The following is a 24480-nucleotide window of genomic DNA, read 5'->3' on the forward strand; positions in this document are numbered from 1 at the left end:
AACTGACCAGAAATATCAGTGAAAGATTTGACAAGTTTAAATATACTGTTTTTTGATCTGGACGGCAAAAAGCAGTGAAATCGCCCTTTTTTCTGTTTTCATAGGAAGATAAAGGTTTCCTAGATCCTAAAGTGGGTTTAAACAGCGTTAAGTCTTCAACTGTGACGTCTATACCCTGCGGGACCGCTGGCTTCGCGAGATAACGAGATCACGCGAGAAGCTTGCGTAACAAACCATAGAGCGTCAAGTTAGTGATGTCTGACACTTTTTCATAAGTGTCAGTGGTGGAAAAAAACAGAGCATCCGTCGCTACATATCCCTATATTTCCCTTAACTTTCCCCTTAACCCCGGACAGGAAGCAACGAATGTGAAGCGAACTTCAGCGTCGTTTCATCATCTGAACATGGCGATGTTGTCCTTATCAAAGTCCTCGCTGTTGTTGTTTAGCAGAAGGTTAATCGGCCCGGAGCTGAGTGCCCTCTGTTCATATCACAAAAAGGTAACCAACTTAATATCTTTTCCTCACGGTTTGCTAATAATTGTGACCAAACCATGTCACATTAGTTTAGTTGGCTCTCAAGAAAGACGTTCATGTAAGTTGTACCTTGGGCGGGGAGCTCAGAGAAACGCTGCTACATGTATTCTGGTCTTTGCCCACATGTAAAACAACTGTGGAGTAAATTGGCACGATTTGTTACTGATCAAATACATTTACATTAGTTTGGAAAAGTGTATTGTTAACATTCACTATGACATGGACCTCTGTTCGCAGTCGATTACTATTTTGACCAAATTTTATTTTCACAAATCCAAATTCTTAAGCAAAAAGCCAAACTTTTCAGAGCTGACTGTCCACATCAAACAATACATTTCTTCAATATCTGAACAAAAAAGCTGTTGAAACGTATAACTAAGTCATCCACGAAAGCTTAAGTTTGGGTCCTCAACATTTAAAAGGAAAAATCAGGCAGTAAAAAAATGTCAATATTGTTTTCAGTGACTTAAGACACTAATTCAAGTATGAAGTTGAATAAAATTGAATAAGAAATTTACAATTTTTATATTTTGAACTGTTTTCAGGTGAACAATAGTCATTTTCTCATGTGACCATTTCTCACATTCATGTGGGGTAACACTTATACATTTTGCATAAATCTTTGACTTTTTTGTTTTTAGGACAATAGATGCTTCCTTCTAAATGGGAAATGTGTTAATCAAATTTTAAAAAACATATATGTATATATATATATATATATATATATATATATATATATATATATATATATATATATATATAATATATATGTTGATTTATGTGTCCATAAGTTTCATCTTCCACCTCATCACACCAATGTATTTCTGTACAAAAACACTGTACTGTTCCTTTAAATGACATCACTAAGAAGAAATGACATTTAAGAGTTTGAAGAAGACAAATTTAAATGCTGGTGAATTTTGAAAATTTTTTGGTACATTTTTGTTTCATCTTCACACTCAAGCATAAAATGTTCACCCTGTCACACCAAAAAACATGAGGAAAAACAATTTTTTAATGAAATTTTCACAACACATTTGTATAAAACATGATTTTTTCATTTAGCCTCGTGCTAAGTTTGGTGTTAGCTTTGACCACAGAGAGAATTTCGGCCATATAACTTTGAATCTCTCTACCCCGTCATAGGCTTTAGTGTAAAATTAAAAAATAATAATAATAATAATAATAATAATAGGGCCTGAGCTTTCAAAATATATTTTTATTGCAGGCCTGACGCATTCTTCATGCTAAGAAATACAAAACTCTACGTTTGGTTATGATCAAAAATCTTAAAATTTCAACGTCCAATCTGAACAGTTTCCATGGAAACACCCAACTATCAGCTTTACAAGATTTCTAACCTTTGGTCCCCCCAATGTGTTTGTAGACACAAGTTCAGGTGCTGTAAACTTGTTGTATACTTGTTTCAATAAAGATGTTAATTTAAAAAAAGTGTAGTTGGCAGCTATCTGTGTGCTGCATGTCTGTTAGTGGGTGTTACTGTCTTTTTTTAACACATGACTCAAAGCAGCAGAGCAATGATATCATTTTTTTGTGTGTGTTATATTTTTCTGAAGGTGGTGGACCACTATGAAAACCCAAGAAACGTGGGCACTTTAGACAAAAACTCCAGGAATGTGGGGACTGGATTGGTGGGTGCACCCGCCTGTGGTGATGTCATGAAACTTCAGGTAAGTTGGGAGGTCAAGAGCAGGGAATCGCTTCCAGCCCAGTCACTGCTGTCCTCACTTTTAACTTGCTAATGCATGACTAGGTGTTTGACTCTATACTGTCTCCAGATCCAGGTTGATGAAAATGGGAAGATTGTGGATGCAAAATTCAAGACATTTGGCTGCGGATCAGCCATCGCCTCCAGTTCTCTAGCAACTGAGTGGGTGAAGGGGAAGTCGGTGAGTCAGTATAAAACAGTCTAAAAAGAAAACATTTGAGTAACAAGTTGCTTTGTAGTTTTTGTTAGTTGATCACTCTGCTTTCACTCTGCAGGTTGATGAGGCTTTGAAGATCAAGAACACAGACATCGCCAAAGAACTCTGCCTTCCTCCAGTCAAGCTTCATTGCTCCAGTAAGTTCAAGGCTCTAAACTAAAAACTTAATAAATATGAATATTGGTGACAAATTAAAGGAAAAAACAAAACTAAAGTGTCCAGAACAGCTTCAATGCACATTTATTCTACAAGTTTCTGAACTCTACCAGGCAGATGAACATCATTCTTCCAAAATATATTCTCTCACTTGGTATTTTAATGATGGTGATATAGTTTTAAGTGCCCAAAATCTCCTATAGGTGTCTAGTTTTCATGCTCATCAAAATGATCCAGTGACCCCTCATTTCCTGTGTGAAAACATCTGCATTTGTTATGTTTTTACTCTCATTTTTTCCAGGTTTTCCACCATTTGTCACCAGTTTCCAGCTGTGGATGATTATATATTCTGAGACAATATGACAATATATTTTAGGGCAATACTGTATTTTTATATAATTTATTCATCAATGTGATGAAGTACTCAGATTTGTCAGGCATTTAATTTATTGGATTAGCCAAAGACAGGCTATTATAATTATTTTGATATAAAATTGCTCAAGAGTGATAGAAGGTTTTACCCGTATCTCAGACCTCTACATGAAAAAGCTTTTGCTGCAGTTAAATTCATATTCATTGTGTCTTTTAAACCTTGTCCCTCCTTCTCTTTCAGTGCTCGCTGAAGATGCCATCAGAGCAGCGCTGTCCGACTACAGATTAAAGCAACAGGACAAGAAGGAGGAGCGTGTCAAAGCCAGCAGTTAATATATTATTATTAACTCTCCTCACCACAACTCCATCATGGTTCTGGGTGCCTCATTGATCTGTCAGTAGCAGCACCTGTAATGTTGCCAAAAGACTAAATCAGGGAGTTTTATAACCATAACAAATCTTCATGGTCGCAGGCCAGTCTCTTGAATTTAAGCTAAGATATTGTTCAAGTGCCCGGTGTTAATGGATTTGTTTGTTTTTCAGCAGATGATTAGAAATGTTTATTAATTGATGCTGATATTTAGGTGGAAGGTGAATGAATGAATGGTGAATATTTTAAGACAATTCTGATTTTTCTTTTTTTTTTTTTTAGTTTTAAATGAGCGAGATCAACTCTGTTCAATCTTTGCAGTGTTTTGCTACACAAAGCATAGATAGGATGCATCATAAATGTATTAATTATTGGTTGAGGTTTGTTTGTTTTTGTATATTTTTTTGGCATCGAGGCTTAATTTGGCTTGATTATATAAAATCACTGGTCCTTCATGGAGGATTCAGTATGAAAACGCAGGTATACAGCTAAAAGTCAACATACAAAAACATAATACAGAATACTTTATGAGACTGTGGCTTTGTCTTATACTCATTGTGAATTAAATAATTAAAACATTCTCAGTGTGTATGTGTGCTGATGTCATCCACCAGCTACTCCATCAAGCGGAGCCACCCTCTGTTGGCGCCGAAGTACCTTTTTCAGCACAAGTAACACTGCCAGCATTAGTAGAGCCACTAATACACATAACACAGCCAGCAGAGAGATGACCACCAAGTCCTGGTGTGTAAACAGACGTGGGTTTGGAGTGGGCAGAGGGGCATCTCTGTTTGTGGAAAGCAAAGATTGGGTCTCTTCAGCAGAGGTTGCATTAATTTGAGGGTATCGACCTGTGACGTTGCCTCTGCACCTTTGTTCCTCAGCAGGGAGAGAAGTAGTGCCTAAGTAGGAAGGGCTCACAGTTTGTGTTTTATTTAAGGACAAACAGTCCTCGTAGCTAAGAGTCTCTAAAGAGTAGTTCTCAAGTAATACATGAGACTTGGAAACATCTTTGTGAATGTTTTGAGCTTTTGATATTTGCTGTAACAAACCATCTGACAAGCTTTCAAAGTCCCTCCTCTTATCCAGTGAGCTCTTGAAACCAGGTGCTGTAGGTTCAGCTGTGGAGGTCTGCAGTCGGTGTGTCCTCTCATTTGGCATCAGGACACGTGGACAGATAGCCACGACAGAGAGGTTGAGAAGCAGACGGTGAGCGAGGTGGACTGGCTCGGTGCACACCAGGTCTGTGGCCATCTTCAGCCGACCACTCAGCAGCCAGCGGTAAAGATACAAAATGTCACACTCGCACACCCACAGGTTGTTTGTGAGGTCCACAGACCGGAGACGTGGCAGCCCGTCGAAGGTGTTCTCTGGGACTGAACGCAGGCAGTTGCTGTTTATCTTCAGGACCTGCAGGTTGACCAGGGTGGACAGCGAGGGCAGGTCCAGGGCTGAGATGCAATTAGCAGAGAGGTCTAAGTGGGTCAGTGAGGGGGGCAGATTCAGAGGAAGGCTTGTAAGTTGGTTGCCCTTCAGTGTCAGGACCTGCAATTTTCCAAGACCCTGAAGGGCCCCAGGCTGGATGGCACGGATGCGGTTGTCCTCCAGATCCAGACGAGTGAGGTTCCCCAGTTGCCTCAGGGCACCTGAGGTGATGTAAGTTATGCGGTTCTCCTGCAGCAGCAGGGACTCCAGACTTGGAGGCAGGCCACGAGGGAAGCGGGCCAACAGATTATGACTGAGGCTGAGCTCCTGTAGGCCAGATAAGGGCTGCAGCAGGTGGTCCACGTTGCAAAGCTGGTTTCTGGCCACAGACAGGGCTGAGGTACTCAGAGGGACAGAGTGAGGAAGTGACCTGAGACCAAGGGACTCGCACAGGACTAAAAATCCTGGGTGAGGGCAGCAGCAGCCAGGAGGACAGGGAGACATTGTGATGCAGGCTAGTGGACAGACGCAGAGAACCAGAAGGACACCACATCTGCACCAAGGCATGACTCACTGTGAGGAAGAAGGCAGGAAAGATGACGGCATTAGACTCATCCAAACAAATGACATCAGGAAACATGAAGCCTTGCCTACTTATTTTACTTAAAAAAGCTCAAATAAATCGCTCCTGCACTCACCATTCTTCTATTCCTGTATCATCTGCTCTGAAGAGATTGACAGGCTTGTTCCCTCGTGGTCCTTACATGATCCACCGTCTCTCCAAAGATAACCACTGCTGCTGTTGACAGTTCCAGGCAGATGCTCATCAAAGTTTAATGACAGTCTTAAGGTGCTGTATTACCTATTCTGGATCCTCTTCACCACCCGAATTGATTGAGAAGTGCTGTTGTCTGTCAGTGACAGAAAGTGAAAGGGTTGAAAAATACATTCAGAAGGATATTCAGCAAGACATATTGTACAAAAAAAGAGAAAAAAAGCAACAACACTGGTGTCCCAAATATTCTCTTATCTGAGGTTACCAAAGGTTGAAGTTGTAAAACTCAAACAGACTGCAAACAGAGCTCAGACTGAGTGCAGCCGGGTGGTCCTCTGGCTCTTGTGTTTTCCCGTCACCTGGTGGGAAGAGTGAAAGTGTGGGGGTAGTATTTTCTCAAATTATTTAGCACCTCATTGACAAAAGAGCAGGGAATCTGACTCTAGTGCCAGGCTCTGTAAGGGCTCATATTTCAGCCGCCACAGCGTTACGCTTTCTATGGAGCTTGTGTCCAATCGTTGTCTTTGATGTTTGATCTTTGGCATGTTGATCTGCTCATGATTCAGATCAAATGTTTTCCTTATTTAAAAGAGAGTTGTGTTTCAGTCATTTTAGCAACATTAAATCACATTTTTAATGAATTTTAACAATAAATTTCACACCTGGTGTATCCATACCAAGATGAAAATGGTAGATAGTAAATGCATCAACATATAAAACTGATAAATAAATACTTGCACTGTTCACATGAGGGCGGTATTAAACTGTCATCATTTAGTGGCTCAACATATGTGTCTCAAAAGTTATCATACTGTCAGGGGTGGACTTTACCATAAGGTAAGGTAGGCTTGGGCCCAAAACAGCTATAGATTCATTATGATGTTTAAACATGAAAAATGCTGAATTATGTTACTATTTTAACTCATTATTCACCAAAATAACTTACAAAATGCCCCCAAAGCACTTAAAAATATGCAACTGTATACTTCTTCTACTTCAGAGGAAAACATTGCACTACTACAGTTACCTGACAGATAAATGTAACTGGTTTTGTTGCAGATTCAGATTTTACTCACAAAATATAACAAATAAAATATGATGCATTATTATTCATTCAACTAGCCAGCATTATATAAAACAGAATTAAAAGCTCTACCTTGAGCACAAGTTAAGTAAATTTAAGTACATTGTGCTGATAATTCCTCTCTTTCACTCTTCACTGTTAAGTAAAATTTTGAATGCAGTATTTTTATTGTGTGATATTAATAGTTTTACTAAAGAAAAAAGTTTTGAGACATTCCCAGTCAGAGAGAGGATGAAAATAAAGTAAGATACAGTTTGCTGGGGGGCTCCCAAATCACTAAATCCACCCCCGTATATGTATTTTTTTGTTGTAACTTCACTGGAACAAATCGGTGTCTCCAAGATTTGTATACACAATACATGCACTCTTGTTTTGGAGCAAAGGCCTCTGTATGTATCTGGTTCACTGCTCTTGAAATATTTAAGCAATCTTGTACAGTAGCCAGCGAGGGACAAAGGGGGCTCTCGTCATCTCCAGGCTCTGATACCTTCTGCAGCCCTTGTGTTTGGGTGTGATGGTGCCAGCTGCCTTGCCGAGGCCAATCATGAAACTGTGGAGGAGTTAGTGTTACTGTGTCGTGCGTGTAACACTTAAAGTTAGAAGACAGCATGTCTCCACAGAATAGATATGACAAATGTGACATATAATTACCATAACATTCGTCACAGTTACGGCACCTGCCCCCTTCTCCCCCTCCACGACAGCTACAGAATCATCCTCTCCCCCCCCCCACGACAAAATACAGCAAGCACTAACTGATATCTGCTGGGTCCAGGCTGCAAGGCTAATGGCACTCATGTCTCTTTCCAGGAAAAGCCAGGGCCCAGTGTGCCGGTAGCTTGCCCAATTCCTGTCTTGATAGATAAAAGGAAAAGAACGGTGAATCTGTTAAGAAACAGGAAGCACTCAACCGGTTCTGCAAATTTATCAAATTTAGCATTCATTCCTCATCAGCTACAGCTTGTCCCAAAAAATTGGGTAGATAATATTTTTAACACATTAAATTTAGCTTTATTAAATAGCAGATCTTCGTCAGGAGAACCATTTTTAATTAATGATTTTATCATCGAGCACAACCTTGATTTTATGTTTTTAACTGAAACTTGGTTAGACCAAGATAACAGTGCAGCTATTCCTATCGAGTCAACCCCTCCCAACTTCAGTTTTATGAGTGAAGCTAGAGTGCATAAGAAAGGAGGTGGAGTTGCCATTTTGTTTAATGATTCCCTCCAATGCAGACAGATCTTATGGAAACTTTGATTCTTTTGAATATGTGGCTCTTCAGTTGAATTCCCCCTCTCGAGCTGTATTTCTAAATATCTACAGGCCACCTAAATACTGTGCAACCTTTTTTGATGACTTTGCTGAACTGCTGTCTATTGTCTGTACTGACTTTGACTGTGTAATTATTGTTAGTGATTTTAACATCCATGTTGATAACCCCCAGGACAGAGGGACTAAAGAACTGTATTATGTTCTTGATAACTATGGACTGACTCGGCATGTAATGGAGCCCACACACAACAAGGGGCACACTCTGGACTTAATCATCTCTAAGGGTCTGAAAATTTCCAAGGTTGTGGTGACTGATGTTGCTCTCTCTGATCATTCCTGTGTTTTCTTTGAGAGTGCTATCTCCATGCACACAGATGTTCAAACAGAGGTAATCACAAAACGGTACATCACTGAAAACACCAGTGAAATATTTATTCAGGCCTTCTCTGTCATACCCGCCCTCTCTTGGGTCTCGGTCAATGAGCTTGTAAATAATTTCAGTTCTAAAATTACAAATGTTATTGAAACCATTGCACCTACTAAGGTGAAGGCTGTCTCTGGTAAGAAAAGATCTCCATGGAGAAATGCCACGCTGGTCAGAATGGAAAAAAGAGAGTGTCGAAAAGCTGAACGCAGGTGGCGAAAAACAAATCTCCAGGTTCATTATGACATCTATCAAGAGAGACCTCATTTATAATTTGGAACTGAGAAATGCAAGGCGGTCCTTCTTCTCTGAAATCATTGCCAATAATAATAATAATACACATGCCTTATTTGCTACTGTTGACAGGCTAACAAATCCTCCTGTGTCAGTAAGCCCCTGAACTTCTATCCACCAAGGCCTGCAACGAATTTGCCTCATTCTTCACTGACAAAATTCAGAAAATTAGACAAGCAGTCAGTGCATCCATATCAGGTGCAGGATATGCGTTGTTGAGTGGTATGACACAATTCCATCCGATCAACCATAAAAACCTGGAGGACATTATACAACATCTGAAATCCTCCTCTTGCTGCCTTGATATTCTGCCTACAGGCTTTTTCAAAATTGTTTCAAACTGCACGGCCTCAGATCTTCTACAGATTGTCAACACATCTCTTCTCTCAGGTGTCTTCCCACAGACCCTGAAAACTGCCGTCATCAAGCCACTCTTAAAAAAGAACAATCTAGACACATCACTAATGAGCAACTAATATCAACCCATATCAAACCTCCCGATTTTAAGCAAGATAATTGAAAAAGTTGTTCTTCAACAGCTGAACAACTTTGTGGCACTAATCAACTGTTTTGATGCCTTCCAGTCAGGATTTCGACCACACCACAGCACTGAGACTGCTCTTGTTAAAGTCTTCAATGACATACTCTTAAACACTGACAGTGGCAGAATTACAGTATTAGTATTACTAGATCTCAGTGCTCAGTGCTAATATTACTAGACAGACTGGAAAACTGGTTGGGACTTTCTGGCACAGTGCTAAACTGATTTGAATCCTGCTTAAAGGACAGGGACTACTTTGTGTCTATAGGTAATTACACATCTGAGTGGACAAAAATGACATGCAGAGTTCCCCAAGGCTCCATTCTGGGGCCTCTTCTGTTCAACATCTACATGCTCCCACTAGCTCAGATTATGGAAAACAACAAAATATTTTACCACAGTTATGCGGATGACACACAAATTTACATAACCGTATCACCAGGGGACTATGGGCCAATACAAGCACTGAGTAAGTGCATTGAACAAATCAACAATTGGATGTGCCAGAATTTTCTTCAATTAAACAAAGACAAAACTGAAGTATTTGTTTTTGGAGCCAAGGAAGAACATTTAAAAGTCAGCACTCAGCTTCAATCAATAATGTTAAAAACTACAAACCAAGCCAGAAATCTTGGTGTAGTCACGGACTCAGACCTGAATTTCAACAGCCACATTAAGACAATAACAAAGTCAGCCTGCTATTACCTGAAGAATATATCAAGAATTAGAGGACTCATGTCTCAGCAGGATTTGGAAAAAACTTGTCCATGCATTTATTTTCAGTAGACTTGACTACTGTAACGCTGTCTTCACAGGTCTCCCTAAAAAATCGATCAGACAGCTGCAGCTGATTCAGAACGATGCTGCTTGAGTCCTCACTAAGACCAAGACAGTGGATCACATCACTCCAGTTCTCAGATCTTTACACTGGCTTCCTGTCTGTCAAAGAATTGACTTTAAGATATTGCTGTTGGTTTATAAAGCACTAAATGGTTTAGGGCCAAAATACATCTCTAATCTGCTGCTACATTATGAACCATCCGGACCTCTCAGGTCGTCTGGGACAGGTCTGCTTTCTGTCCCCAGAGTGAAAACTAAACATGGAGAAGCAGCATTCAGTTTTTATGCTCCACGTATCTGGAACAAACTCCCAGAAAACTGTAGATCTGCTGCATCTCTCAGTTCTTTTAAATTGCAGCTGAAGACTTTTCTGTCTGCTGCTGCCTTTCATTAAACCACATCGAGGGTTAATATTTTACACTGCACTGTTACTTTTATTTTCTTGTTTTATCTGTCTTATTCCCTTTTTACCTTCTTTTTATTTCCAAATTTAACACTTTTTAATTGTTTTTTATGTCTTTTTACTTGTATTGCTTTTATATTCTGTTTTAATGCCTTTTATGCTTTATGTAAAGCACTTTGAATTGCCTTGTTATTGAAATGTGCTATACAAATAAACTTGCCTTGCCTTGCCTTAAAGTAGCTACCTTTGATTCAGAGTTGAACATAATGTGTGCCCTTTTTTAGACCTGTGTTTCATTGTTAAACTGATTCCACCATTTCCACCGCCATGCTTTGAATAACGACAGAAACATCATTATCAGCAGTTTTATTAAACATAAGTAAAAGAAAATGGTCATTTTGTAAACAAGAAAACGGTCACTTACAGAGGAAGCATCTGTCTCAAAACATCTGAGGACAAAAATCTGAGGTTCAATGGAAACAAATATTTAAACAGGACAAAATTCTGGCCCATAAATTGTACAAACTGAATATCACACATTTGGTTTAGATGCTCAGAGTCATTAACGTAAGTAACGGGATAGTGAGTTGTAGTAGAGAGTTTTTACAGATGCTCTTCTCCAGTGTAACCTGAATTTTAAGTCCAAACAAGTCAGATAAATATGAGAAATTAGTTGTAAGTAATATTTAGCCACCAGTTAAAATATACCAGCGACACCAGTAAAGTAAGTCTGCTCTCTATCCCATTACTCAAGTTTTAGACTTTGGATCAGAAAAAAAAAATTACATTAAAAATAATAACCTTATTCTTATAATTTATCGTATACATAAGTATGCCTATTACTAAAAAAAACAAAACAAAAAAATCTAACCTTGATTCACAAAATGTTTACACCAAACAACAAATTAAGTCCAGAATGTTTTGTCCATTTTTATGAAGAGCTTAAAAATGATCAACCAGAATAAACATTTAGACAAATTGATAGAATAGATGAGAATAGAAACTATAAATGTCTTTCTTCAGCCACTTCTAATAGGCGCTATCACACATTGTGTTTTTGGTGTAAAGATCTTGAGTTAGGGTATCAAAGTAAAATACAATATGATATAACATAACACAATGCAAACACAAAACGAAATTAGTATGAAAGTAAATATAAAGAAACGTTTTCTTTTTAAAGTAATCAAGTCCAACAGCTGGAGTTTACTGGCATCTCACTTTGCTTTATTTACAAGCACCAACGATTTTACTCTAAATGTCAGACTGATTCAGCCAAAGCTTTTCGCTGTCCTCTGACCAGAAAGATTTCATCATTCATACAGCAGGACGTACTGAGGAGACTCCTCTGTCTTGGCAGGCATATGAAGTAATACAAAGATGTAGTCAAAACACATGAACACTGATTATTGTGTCATTTTCACTTGGCGAGCATGCAGAATAAACCACCTACAAGCTGCCTAAAGTTTTAAAACATTAAATTACTTTTTCTTTATCTTTCTCCTCATAAACATTTTTAAACGTGAGAAAAAAACATTAATTTTACTGAGTGATGCTACATCAACAGCACAGTGGTATGATAGTCAGCTGTTGAGACTTGACAGTAATGATAAAAACCACAAGACACATTATAAGGTATATAAGGACAAACTGTAAGGCAACCAGCATTCAAGGAAACCTGCTGGTGTCAAGTACTGGCTTGTTAGTCTCTGTGTATGAATTTAAAACTTTGAGATGCACACGCTTGATTTGTGCATCAACATTTACTTTACTTTGGTTTCTAGTCACATATCTATTCTGTTTAGTTTTTACATTTACTTTGGATTAAACAACAGGTAGTGGCTCATGTTTTCATCAATGTTTAGAGGTTATTCTTTTAAAGAAGTGTTGTTATTCATACAAGGGCACAAGCCTCATTTAAATATATTTCCAGTTGTAAAAAAAGGTAATTTTGATGATATTTTGATATATTTTGCCCATGTGTGATGGAATAACCAACCTATCTGATTCTGTTTTTATTTCATGAAACATTTTCACCGTTTATGTCAACAGTAGCCTTGAACATCCTCTAGTGGTGGGCCTTTTTAAGATGGCAGGTGCAGACGGGCTGACCGGAGCTGGTGCTGGGACTGGAGCTCTGATGCTCTTCTCTGTGCTTCGACTGCTCTTTGTGCTTGGGCTTTTCCACCTCCTCTGCCTCCCTGACCTTCCTGACCTCATGGCGAGGTGACGACCTGACATCTCTCCCCTTCTCTCCCACCAGAGCCTTGGAGGGCATGCGCAGGTTCTTGGGGGAGGCCATGCTCTGAGTCTGGACTCTCTTGACGTGGTCGACAGCGTACGGCCTCTCCTGGAGCTCGCTTGAATTCTTGCGTCCTCCGGTTTTGTCCGCCATATACTTCCTGGGTGGATTAGCAGGGGGCTTGTAGGCCTCCAGCTTGCGCTTGTGACTCATGGCAGAGGCACAGCAGATGATGAAGACCATGACGATGAGAAGGGAGGTCACGACAATGATGATGAGAAGATGCTCCTGCAGGAAGTCCACCACTCGGCTCAGGACAAAGTCCTTCAGGCGGATCATGGTGGTGGTGATGGTGTTGGTGAGGGTGGGAGTGCCAGTGGCAGTGGTGATGAGAACAGGCGCTCTGGTCGAGAAAGAAGTTGGGAAAAGGAGTCCCAGCTCCGCTTCATCACCACTGCCGTCCATGGACATGTTGAACAGAGGAGTGGAGTGACACACACTGCACCAGAGTGACAGCAGGGTCACACAGGTGATGTGAAAAACCAAGTGGGACTTCATCCTCTCTTCTAAGTCCTGCAACAACAACAACAGAAGACTCATTTAAATTCTTTTATTTGAATTTAAAAAGGAAGTATTAGTGAACTTAATCCTCTATGGATCCTCTAACACAGTGTTTCCCAAATTTTTTGACTGTGAGCAGTTCAACTTAAGAAAGATGTGTCCTTCTCACATGGTTTCATTTGTTTAATTTGTTTTTAGAGGTCTGAAGAGGTAAAACTTTCCAGTATTTAGCGACTGAAAAAAAGCTAACATTAGATACACCTCAGAGAGAATAATAAGTGAACTGTGAGTTAAGTTTTTAGCCATGAGGCATCAACATATGGATGGAAATGTATCTCCATCTGTCAGTTTACTGAAATACCTTTACTGAATGGATTGACATGAGGTCTGGTACAGATATGTATGGTTCTGGTGAGACCTGCAGGTCAAAGTTTTCACCTATCCAGTGAAATATTTCATCATCTACTGAATGAATTGACATGGACATTCATAGTTCACAGATGATGAATCCTAATGATGTTGTTGATCCTCTGTCTTTTCCTTTAGCGGCACTATGAGGTTCACATTTGTGCTTTTGAGTGGAACATCTTGACAACTATGAATTGTAATAACTTTGGTGATTAATTTTCCTCCTTCCTTTTTAACTGGTTTATGACCAAATACCTGCAAAACTATTATTAAATAATAATAACATAAAATGGTGAATATGATGAACATTACACCTGCTAAACAGCATTTACTGCAGCTCAAAGCACAAAGTCCAACTTCTGTGTACAGACTCACAGAGCTGCTAACGTGGCTGTAGACTTTGTTGGTTTTTCTATTGTGACACTACCGAGGTTAAGAATAAACTTTCATGAACAGATACATTTTTTCCTCCTTCTTTCTTTTTAATCATCTTGTGACACATCAGACTTATCTTGTGACTCCTTGGTGGGTCCCAACCCCCGTGTTGGGCACCACTCCACTAAAATAAAACAGTGTTTTTAAGTGCTGTTTCCATCTGTAATGTAACTACAGTCTCCATCTTGACTCAGGTTTTTCTAGATTTCTTCCATTCCTCATCTCACACCAGATCTATTTTAGCAGGCAGCAGAGTAGCCATTACTTATTTGGGGTGGAGGCAGTGAGTTTGGTGCTGGAGGCCTTATAATTTGTAAAGTAGAGGGAGGCCACCCATCCACCACACCAAAGCCAGAAGGAAGCTATAATGCAGAGGGTGCACAGAGGCGTGGGAGACCTGTGGCTGTGGCCTCTATATTTACACTGGGCAGCGACTGCTGTACACCAGCCCACATCAGCACAAACCTGATGAGGATATTTCTGCTTCCAGAGAAACCTACATTTACTGACAGTACAACGGACTAAATAAACCTCCCGACCCAATATTACTTTTCTACTATTATTATTTCTCTCCATCTTTCTCTCTTCCTCTCGATGTGAAGTCAAGATTTAACTAAGGAAATTGTGTCCTTTGGTGCAGAGTTCAGTCCGTTACCCTTTAAAATCTGTTTAACTCTTTACATGGTGTGTAATTACAAGGTGCTTTGCTGTAAAGTTGAGCTTCTAATCAGCATCATGCTATAGTGAACCTGCTGCTCCTCTGATTTACACAGTGCAGTGTGAAACCCCCTCCCTGTGTGGTCAAACATGCAGTACATTATATACTCTGCTGGACCAGATGGTTGGCTGGGTCTTCAGCCTTGGATGTACAGCTATAGGCCAGCACTGCCCCTTGAATCCCTATAATTATTTACAGCCATAATTACATTTCCGGCATGTCACCGGTGGGTCCATATTATCTTCAAATGAAGGCCATGCAGCCACCAAGATATGTAATGAATCCATCCAGGACACGTTTTTAATGGCTGTGTCATTACAGCAAATGAAAATGTCCCACAGAGGGTGTCCTGGGCATCCTTTTATATGTATTTACCTCAAATTCTGAAATATGTCCCTTTAGAAAAACTCAACTACATTTTAGATTAAAGTTCCTTGATTTTAAAGTGTTTGGCCAGAGAACATGATTTGTTGAGGTTAGATCATCATCAAAATACATTCTTACTTAAAACATTACTCTCGTTCACTCTCATTCACACTCTGTGAACTATATTAAGAGTTAAAAAAAGAAGATGAGTTATTCACAGGATAAAATCTGAGTTCATCATCCAGATTCAAGAAAATCTTGAAAGGATGTAAGAAATATTACTTAAGTAAAAGTATGGCTGGGTGATATGGACAAAATCAAATATCACGATATTTTTGACCAAATACCTCAATATCGATATTGTGACAATATTGTAGGGATGACTATTGGTGCTTTCACAAAATATTTACACAATGAGATTTTGGATAAATAATCATCAGTAATGTGGATATAATGACTCAGTGGGGAAAAGCAAATAATAGAACAGCTAAAAGAGTCTGGTAAGTTACATCACTTTACTGTAATACAGCCTTTAAAACCAGGAAAAGACACTTATGCCACATGGCAATATTACTATATCCAAAATCTAAGATGATATCTAGTCTCATATCACAATATCGATGTAATATTGACATATTGCCCAGCCCTAAGTAAAAGTAGCAATGCCACAATATAAAATACTCCATAAGAAGTAAAAGCTTAACAAACTTCAGTAAAGATACACAAGTATTGGCTTAATATACTTAAAGTATCAAAAGTAAAAGTGCTTGTTCTGCTGAAAAGTGGCCCCTGTGAGTGTTATAGTGTTATATATATCATATTATTATATCATTATTACAGTTGCTAATTGGAGCTAATATAAGATACTTTATGTATTGTTGGATTGTTAAATTTGTAACAGGTAATCATATTTTATAAACTGATCATATATTTTATGTGTAAAATCTTAATCTGGAAAGTAACCAGTAATGATAGCTGTCAGTTAAATATAGTACAGTAAATATAGTAAGTACTATATTAAGCATAAAGTAGTAAAATGTATCTTCAGATTGTACTTAAGCACCTGAGTAATGTACTTAGTTAACTTCTACCACTGGATGTTAGTAGCAAAAAGGTAAAACAGCATTAAATATTAACAATATGAATCACATAGATCACAAAATGTGAAATTTTAATCAAATAGCACAGACCACAATAACACAAACTGCCCTGAAACACCTGAAATGTTTGTCTACACCTTCTTTCTTTCTTGATAACATCCATTTAAAATTCACAACAAATATAAATATATATACTTACAGGATCTTGCGTTATCCTGGGTTTATCTTACGACAGCACGGCCAAGTGTGGAGGACAGAGAGGAAAAAAGGGGGGAGACAGAATAACAAGAGGAAAGTAAGAGTGAAAAGGAGTTTCCAAGCATTCGCCCTCCCTGCTAAGTTATACTGAGTGGTTTTTTTACTCAGCTCTAAAAAGTCTGCTGGCTACAAAATGATGTCCATCCCTCTATTTTCAGCTTCTCCTCCCTCTTTGTCTGCCTCCCATCCTCCATCTTCATCCTCCTGCCCTGTTGAGGCGGCCATTTAGGAATAGACTTTTTGAAAATTTTTTAAACTTTACATTTATTTTACTGATTACAGAGGGAACAATGAGGCAGAAGTGACACTGTACTCATATTTTCTTGAACATGGAGCAACACTAACTCAATAAGAAGCCTTATGAAAGGGTTTTAATTTTGAATAAAAGTGTAATTTACAAGAATTTGTGTTAATTCATTTAAAGTTCGACTCATTAAACCTGAATTTTCTGCTTAAAAACTCAAGTTGCAGTTGGTACATCAGTCTCATGTTTTAGGGAACGAGGTATTTCTGTACATGGCGGGGCGAGTCCCAAGACTTCTCTGCCTCCCACTGAGTCCTCTCTAATTAAGTCGCCTTGATTACAGCCTGTCTCTACAGGGCATACAAGACCAGTGCAGAGAGAAAGCAAGCCTCTCATCCCAAAACACATGTACAGAGCGAACATATAAACTTCATGGTCTTTTTAGGAGCACTTATCTCTGGATATGTCTCTAAATATGCAGGACATATATTTAAGGCAACTCATGCCTCCTCTCTGATTTTATTCAGACAGACTTATGCAGGAATGAGTTGTTTTGACAGTTGGTGTGTGATGATGATTTTATTGCAGATCAGTGAATTGAGGTGGTAATTTACAAGACTAGAGGACCTAAAAGTAGAGGACGTTTTCAAAAGGTTTGAAGTTTTTACTGAGCGTCATTTTTTGTAGGCTTTTCTCCTCCAGAGATTTGCAATTATCTCCTGGTTCTGGAGGCCATGTTGAAAACTAGCTAGTTCAGTGCCTCACACATTGTTGTAACGACCATTACAGCACATGAAATAGCTTTGTAACTCACAACGGATCCTTATTTCTGGATGCTGTAACTGATACTTGTCATCAAATGTTACAACCTTTGACGCACGATACTGAAACAGTGCGTCAAAGGCTATTTTTGGTTCAAACACAGTAGCAGCACTGTGACTACCTGCAATAAACCAACAAAAGGGTCACAATAATGTTCAAAGTATCATTTCTCCTCCAGTTTATACTATGGGACATGTTGGTTTAAACTACAGAAAAGAAAAAGGTTTGATTCAGGCTACTACACTTTCTATTAATTATATCATTAATCAATAGCCATGTATTTCATGCTGGTTGCTCCAGTGGGACACCAACCTTTTTGATGACCTATAGTTTGATAGTTTGATGTATTGATGTGTGTGGGTTTGTCACTGCCAGACGGCAATAATCAACACAAAGGATTTGTGTCACATTTTCAGAAGTGTAATTTGACTTTTGAAAGGATAAAACTGGCAATATTGTATATTTTTATTATTGTCCACAAGGAAATAAAAACACTAAAACCAACAAAGAATTGATCCCACTAACACGTATTGTCTGATAAAGGTTATTCCTCTGTAATATACATAGACCTCCATTGTTGTCCACAAAACAATGAATTAAAATTATAAAATGTCTCATTGAGCCACATTGTTACACTGGACGACATGTTCCTTCATCAACATAAACATGGCCACTGTAGTTTATTTTCACTCGATCCCACATAAACCATCCAGCTGCCGAGAATATACACTAAACCACCAAATGTGTATTAATCCACTGCTGAAAATAGTCCCTAAAAATGCACCATTCAGTCCAAATTTTGAATAGTTTGCTGAAAACTAGTGTCCAGCTGTTTTAGGAAATTACTTTTTTACTTTTAATACCTTTTTCTAAATATTTGTAACTGACTTTTACAGATTCTCATCTTTAGAGGGAACAAGTGAGGCTGCCACAGACAGGATAGCCGTAAAGCATTGAGAGACGGACTTACACATTGTTAGTTTTGGTCTGTTCGTGGGGTTCGCTGACAAGAAAAATATGGGAGAGCGCCAGCCTGATTATCCTTTAAATATTTTTAGGCTTTTCCCCTGTAATGAGTACTTCTGGAGTGCAGATTGAGATATGTTGTTCATGGTCCAAAGGCAACTTTTGACTGCAGGCTGTATGGCTGAATGCAAAAAAACACAAACACATAAAACAAATCAGATACAAATACATTTGTCAATTCAAAACTACACAATGAGCCCATTTTAAAAATTCTTTATTAATTTTTCTTATAATCAATGTTTGATACTTGAAGCAAGAATAATGAACAAAAATGCTGAGCAGACCTCCAACATGAGGCTTCATCCTGGTTTGTTTTCTTCTGATTTTCTTTCTTGATATTCATACGACCTCCAATAATAACAAGAGGTTTCTGCTTTTCTCATGATGCATTATGGCAAGGTGCAGGGAACAGACAAGGAGAAACATTTAAAACCCACCTCCCATACAAATACCCTCTTCAGCACAACCACAAAAAGAATTAAAAAAAAAAAAAAATACAGAAAATATGGTCATGTTATTTACACAGCTTTCACTCTAGACCTTAATTACAAACATACATCTATCTTTCAACTGCACATTTCTCCAACCTACAGTGTCCCTTTGGATCGCTACTCACTACTCCTCAAAACTTAGCTCTTGTGCCAACAGTGCAATAAAGAATCCATAGAGTGGCAGTCTGATATACATGATAGGGCAGTATAATTTAAGACCACAGGTCTTCAAGTGTCAGACCTACATTTCTGTCGCACTCTAGATTCCTTTCACTAATATTCTAGTCGACTCAAATTGCATTTTGAAGTCAAGATGACTGACGGCTTCTCAGTTTGACATCTTTTTTTTTTTTTTTTTTTTTTTTTTAAATGGCTTGAATACCCGTACCGAGGTGGAAAGTGTCAAGATGTCTGTGAGCACGATGCCTCTAACGAATCCTGATCGATAATGCTGCCTGGTGGATTGTGGGATGTGTTGGCGGGACCTCGTGATGTCATCCAGAGTCTTTTGAACTTAGTGTTTGCACTAGCTGTAGCACCTTAAAGTGGTTTCAAATCTGGGCACCTATCAAATCTTCCATTTACTACACAAATCAAACTACTCACACAACAGTCCTCTACAAACACTTCCGTGGTCACCTCTATGGCACTTTCAGGTCTTTACAGTGGTAACAAACATTGAAGGCAAACAACAGACTGAACCATTACCCGTCTCAGCTTCCCACTGGGAAACAGATCGAAAAAACATCAAGAAAAGAGCTTTTATCGTAGCAAAACAGCTCAGATTGGACAACCCAATGGTTCCTTGTTTTTTGGGATAACTATACTGAATGGGGGGGCATCTGAGAAATAACCATTAAAAAACCCAAGAAGTGGAAGTGCTAAGAGGGATATAAGCACAGCTGGAACAAGAAACAGGCTAAAATTAACAGTGAAGCAATAACCCAACTATTCAATTCATCCAAGTTAGAGGCAAGTCTTGGACGTTCTACTGTGAGTCCATTTCATAACCCCGCCCCCACCTCCCCATAAGAAACAAAGCAGGAACATCCAAAGTGACAGAAACCCGGCAGGCCAAAGACGAGGCACATATTCACACACAATCTAGGCCTTTCAGGTCCGTCATGAACAGTTTCTGTAGCGAATCACCAAATCAAGTCAAGGTGTGATTACTTGGTGTCGTTTCTTATCGATTCCTCTTTTCTTTGTACAGAAAATAAAGATCTGAGCTGGAGATGACCTGTAACGCAAAGAGGAACCGTGACAAAAAATAATCCCACTACACCTGACTACACCTGTGTGTTGAGCGCTGACGCTGAGGTCGGTGACCGAACCTCTCAAAGACAAAGCAGAGCTGACAGGCGGTTTTCTGCAGAAAGGTCTGAAAATCCACACAGTTGGTTTTTTCCCATGGGTACGACGTAATTGTCACAATAAAAACCAACCAGTGTACGTGCGTCACTACAGTAGCGTGTTTACAAAACAAGGAACGTTGTAGGAATATTCCCCCCACCACCCCCCCCCCCTACACAAACACCAAGAAATGCCGATGAGATTTTGTGGAATGTGTTTGTCATTTTCCAAAAAAGCACACAGTGCATGTTAACAAAGCGAGATTGAAAGGAATGCATGTTTACGTGGATTATTGTGTCCACTGTCAGTAGAGCGTGTCGGAATGACAGAAAGCAGTGGGAATGAAAAGAAATGCCAGAAAGCAGGTGCTGATCTGTGCATCTTCAACACAGACAGCGAGAACTGTCATTTGAGTGCTTGGTGAGGACTGTGGCAGTTAAATGTGTTTATGCGTAAAGAATTTATTTCCTCTAGAAGTTGAGAAGTCAATCTTCCGTTCGTAACTATCCAATTAACTTAAATCATATTAATTTCATGGAAAAACTGTAATGAAATCCCTCTCTTCCTAGAGAGACTGCACTGAGCTTCCCTGTTTGCATTTTTAATCTTCCCACAAAGAGAAAGACAGAGAGAGAAAGAAATACTGTCAAGGAGGTGTAAACACAATTTCAGATTTGCCAACATTATAATTTTGGGGGTTTGGTAACATGAAACACTGATACCTGCTTAAAAAAATATTGGGGAATACAATAGTAAATTGGGAATGTTAATATTGGAATTTTCTTGGCAATTTTGCTAAAATGAAAAGGAATATGTAAGAACTTTTTATACAAGTAGACAAAATAAAAAAAAAAGACTGCCACAGAATAAAAAGGAGAAAAAAAAAAAGAAGAGTCCTTTGTCACCAAAAAGCAAGAACATTTTCTGCTAACTTTGCCACACGTCCTTCTTATTCCACCTGTGTTAAACTGAGGATTGGGGGCTGGCTAAGAAAAAGTTCATCTGGAATGTTGCTAGGGATCGTTGCTAGGCAGGCCTCAGACGAAACACTGTCATTGAGATAGGCAGTGACTGGTCCCGCCCACCGTCCAGCCAATGGAACGTCCTGAATTGTAGCGGGGTCGAGTAAAGGGTCCTTAAATGGCAATTTTAGACATTTGCTCTTCAAGTTTGATGATTCGCTTCTCCTGACTGCTGACCAGGTCCTTGAGGGATTTGATTTCTTTCAAGATCTCTTCCAGCTTGGCTTCAGACTTCTGTGGGAAACAAGAGACAAGTTGGGACTTTTTGGCATATTTGAACAGTTCACACACGACTACAGTCACAATTTAAATTAATGCCAAACATAATTCTACGCACAAAAATGTCAGCAGAGTGCAAAAAAACACCACCTGTGTCAAGAGTCTCCAGCCATGCTAGCAGCTCTGGGAGACTGTTGTTAGGCTAAATGCTGACATCAACACGCTGATGTTTAGCAGGTATAATCTTTACCATGTTCACGATCATTGTTCAGCATGTTAGCATGCTAACATTTACTAAGTTTTAGATACAGTGGGGAACATGACATCCTGATAGCCACGCCGCTAGCATGGCTAAAAACGCTATCTACAGTCTGGGACTACAGTGTAAATGCCATGTGGCAGGGCCTGGTACTCTGAGGGTTAACATGTTTCACCAGCAGGCTGCACTGGAGCTGTGATTACAGAGCAGAACTGCAGAGAGACGCATGGGCTGGGTCCCAGGCGGGTGGCTGTGTTGTGGGTGAGGTGCAGCACGACGCCCAGCAGCGGCAGGCGCCCACTGCAGCAGCAGACCCCTCAGTTCGTGAGTCAGAGACAAGATCTACAAACCACCTCATGAAGACCGCCAGCGATCTGCCCCGCTTCTTACACACATACATATACACATATCTGTCTGCCTAATACTGCACGCTACATAGAGACGAGGCCAGCAGAGAGAGTCACAGAGATGGAGGTGAGAGTCAGGAGGACAGACTATGATGATGTCCTCTGAGTAGTAAGGATTGGAAATATATCAATATTTACTGTTTATTGTCTAATATCTTAATTATGTGAGGGATTTTTGGCAGGGAATCGTAGACAATTCTTAAACAATTCTTAAACAATTATTTGTTTAAATAAAAACTACCTACAACAATTTGTTCCAGAGTCATTTATGAAGATCATCAACTGGAAAAAATGGACGTTAGGGCTGCTCAATTGTAGCAAAAATCATAATCATGATTATTTTGGTTAATACTGAGATCACGATTATTTAACACGATTAGTCATTGAATTTGGAAACATCATGCATTTAACATGATGTTTTAACAGTGGATTACAGTGGAATAAGATCAACTATGTTGTGGTGCACTTCCACAACAATGTTGTGTGGAGAGTGATCAATACTAAAATGATCATTCATCATGGTACTTTGAGAATTAAGAGGTTTGACAGAAATCATTAACTTGTGTAATCATTATACAGTGTGTTTACAAACACTTGAGTAACCACGTTACAGTCAGTTTCTTCTAGAAAGCTGATTTCTTAACTGTCATGTGAACGAAAAACCTGCTTCCTGTAATCGGAGTTTGGGATTAGAGAAACCCGGTTACCACAGGTAGATTTTACTCCCTGGAGAGCACCAAAATCTCTGCCATGTATACACTTAAGCAGGTTTCTAATCAGCTTTTTAAAAGCAAGCATATGCACAATAACAGACCGCAGACAGAGAAGGCACAGCGCCGAGCAGCTGGATGAAAGGAGAGATCATAACACGGAGCGAAGAATCCTCGTATCTAAAATAATAGCATCCAAAGTCTGACTGTAACTAAAACAAAGTAGCCTGTAGATGTCTAAATAAGTCAGTTTCCACTGCTGAACATTCGACTGTCCAATTCAGACACATTTGCGCAGTGAGAAGAGCTCCGCTATGTCACTCTGCCTCTCACTGCGCTGTCCGGCTGCTCCGACACGATGCGCTGGATTTATAACACAAGACAAAACATGAGCATCATTGAGAAACCGAATGTGGCACAATAATCGTTTTATCTCGGTTATCTTATTTTCATAATCGTTGGAAGCCAAAAACGTAATTGAATTTATTTATTTCCCAAATATCACACAGTCTTTATATCATTATCTAAACAGACAGTATGATCCATATCAGAAGAAAGTTTATTTATTCCAAATAAACAGACTGTCTAATAGTCTGCTCTGAAGATTCTCAGTCGCCCAGATCCTGTTTATCCACGGAGGGTTGAATCGATGACAACTGGACTTGGTTACAACTACAACCAAGTCCAGTTGTGCTCGATTCAGGCCTCCTTGGAAAGTTTGTTTAATGTAATGAGACATTTATTAGACACTCTGGACAACTTAGCCAAAGCAAATACTCACAATCGATGGAGTCGGGGAGGCAGACTTGTTGGCAGGGCTTGAGTTCTCTGTGTTCTTGGTCACCTTGTTGTCCAAAATGTTCTTTTTGACCACCTTGAACTCACGGTTCTTGCCCGGAACGTAGCCGTTCTTGAGGGAGATTAGGATGGGGTCTCCATTCTTGCCCTCAAACCACTCCTCAGCCTCCAGGGCCGGGTCTGGTCCAGCTGTGTCAGGGTACAAGTCGTCCTGGAACAGGTCCGACTGAAAGGGAAAGACAGAGTGAAAAGCTGTTAGGAAAACACTGCACATTATATGACAGAACCTCACAGCTGATACAACAAGCTGAGTAGAGGTTTAGTGTGCAAAGTGGCCGCTAAGGATGAGGACTTACCTTTCTAGGTACAGTCATCACGATAGGCTCACACTTCCTTTCATGCAGTTTATAGAACCTGGCAAGACACAATTCAAACCGTGTACCCAGAATTCAGTTCCTTATTGGACAACAAAGGGAACAGACTGTCCCGACAGAGATTAATGATCATGTTCTGCCTCCCGGTGGTAAAGCTGGAAACTACACGCTAGATGTGTTTGATAAAAATAAAAACTCAAAATGCGTTCTGGTGTCAGAGACGAGGATT

General features: G+C 39.4%; 4 protein-coding genes across 5 annotated transcripts in view; 1 reads left to right on the forward strand and 3 right to left on the reverse strand.

Moving 5' to 3' along the window:
* The first annotated feature begins 186 nt into the window (after positions 1 to 186).
* iscu (iron-sulfur cluster assembly enzyme) lies at positions 187 to 3960 on the forward strand. The gene is made up of 5 exons (XM_042420876.1): positions 187 to 500; positions 2114 to 2227; positions 2336 to 2446; positions 2541 to 2619; positions 3252 to 3960. Exons 1-5 carry the CDS (start codon positions 405 to 407, stop codon positions 3341 to 3343), a joined length of 492 nt encoding a protein of 163 aa, XP_042276810.1. The 5' UTR covers positions 187 to 404; the 3' UTR covers positions 3344 to 3960.
* A 23-nt stretch (positions 3961 to 3983) lies between these two features.
* LOC121903828 (leucine-rich repeat transmembrane protein FLRT3) lies at positions 3984 to 5309 on the reverse strand. Its single transcript, XM_042421221.1, has one exon. It carries the CDS (start codon positions 5307 to 5309, stop codon positions 3984 to 3986), a length of 1326 nt encoding a protein of 441 aa, XP_042277155.1.
* A 6973-nt stretch (positions 5310 to 12282) lies between these two features.
* tmem119a (transmembrane protein 119a) lies at positions 12283 to 13025 on the reverse strand. The gene has a single exon (XM_042422496.1). It carries the CDS (start codon positions 13017 to 13019, stop codon positions 12507 to 12509), a length of 513 nt encoding a protein of 170 aa, XP_042278430.1. The 5' UTR covers positions 13020 to 13025; the 3' UTR covers positions 12283 to 12506.
* A 5790-nt stretch (positions 13026 to 18815) lies between these two features.
* The window catches only part of coro1ca (coronin, actin binding protein, 1Ca), a 36534-nt gene continuing 30869 nt past the window's right edge, over positions 18816 to 24480 (reverse strand). The window contains exons 9-11 of one of the 2 annotated variants that reach the window (XM_042421378.1): positions 24234 to 24291; positions 23861 to 24103; positions 18816 to 21715 (exon numbers count right to left, since the gene is read on the reverse strand). In XM_042421378.1, the coding sequence (XP_042277312.1) occupies positions 21599 to 21715; positions 23861 to 24103; positions 24234 to 24291 (418 nt within the window). In that variant the 3' untranslated portion in view covers positions 18816 to 21598. Of the gene's footprint in view, positions 21719 to 23860; positions 24104 to 24233; positions 24292 to 24480 lie in introns of both variants that reach the window. The other variant, XM_042421377.1, reaches the window with a different exon arrangement.

Source organism: Thunnus maccoyii, chromosome 9 (genome assembly GCF_910596095.1).
Source record: "Thunnus maccoyii chromosome 9, fThuMac1.1, whole genome shotgun sequence".
Classification (NCBI taxonomy): Eukaryota; Metazoa; Chordata; class Actinopteri; order Scombriformes; family Scombridae; genus Thunnus; species Thunnus maccoyii.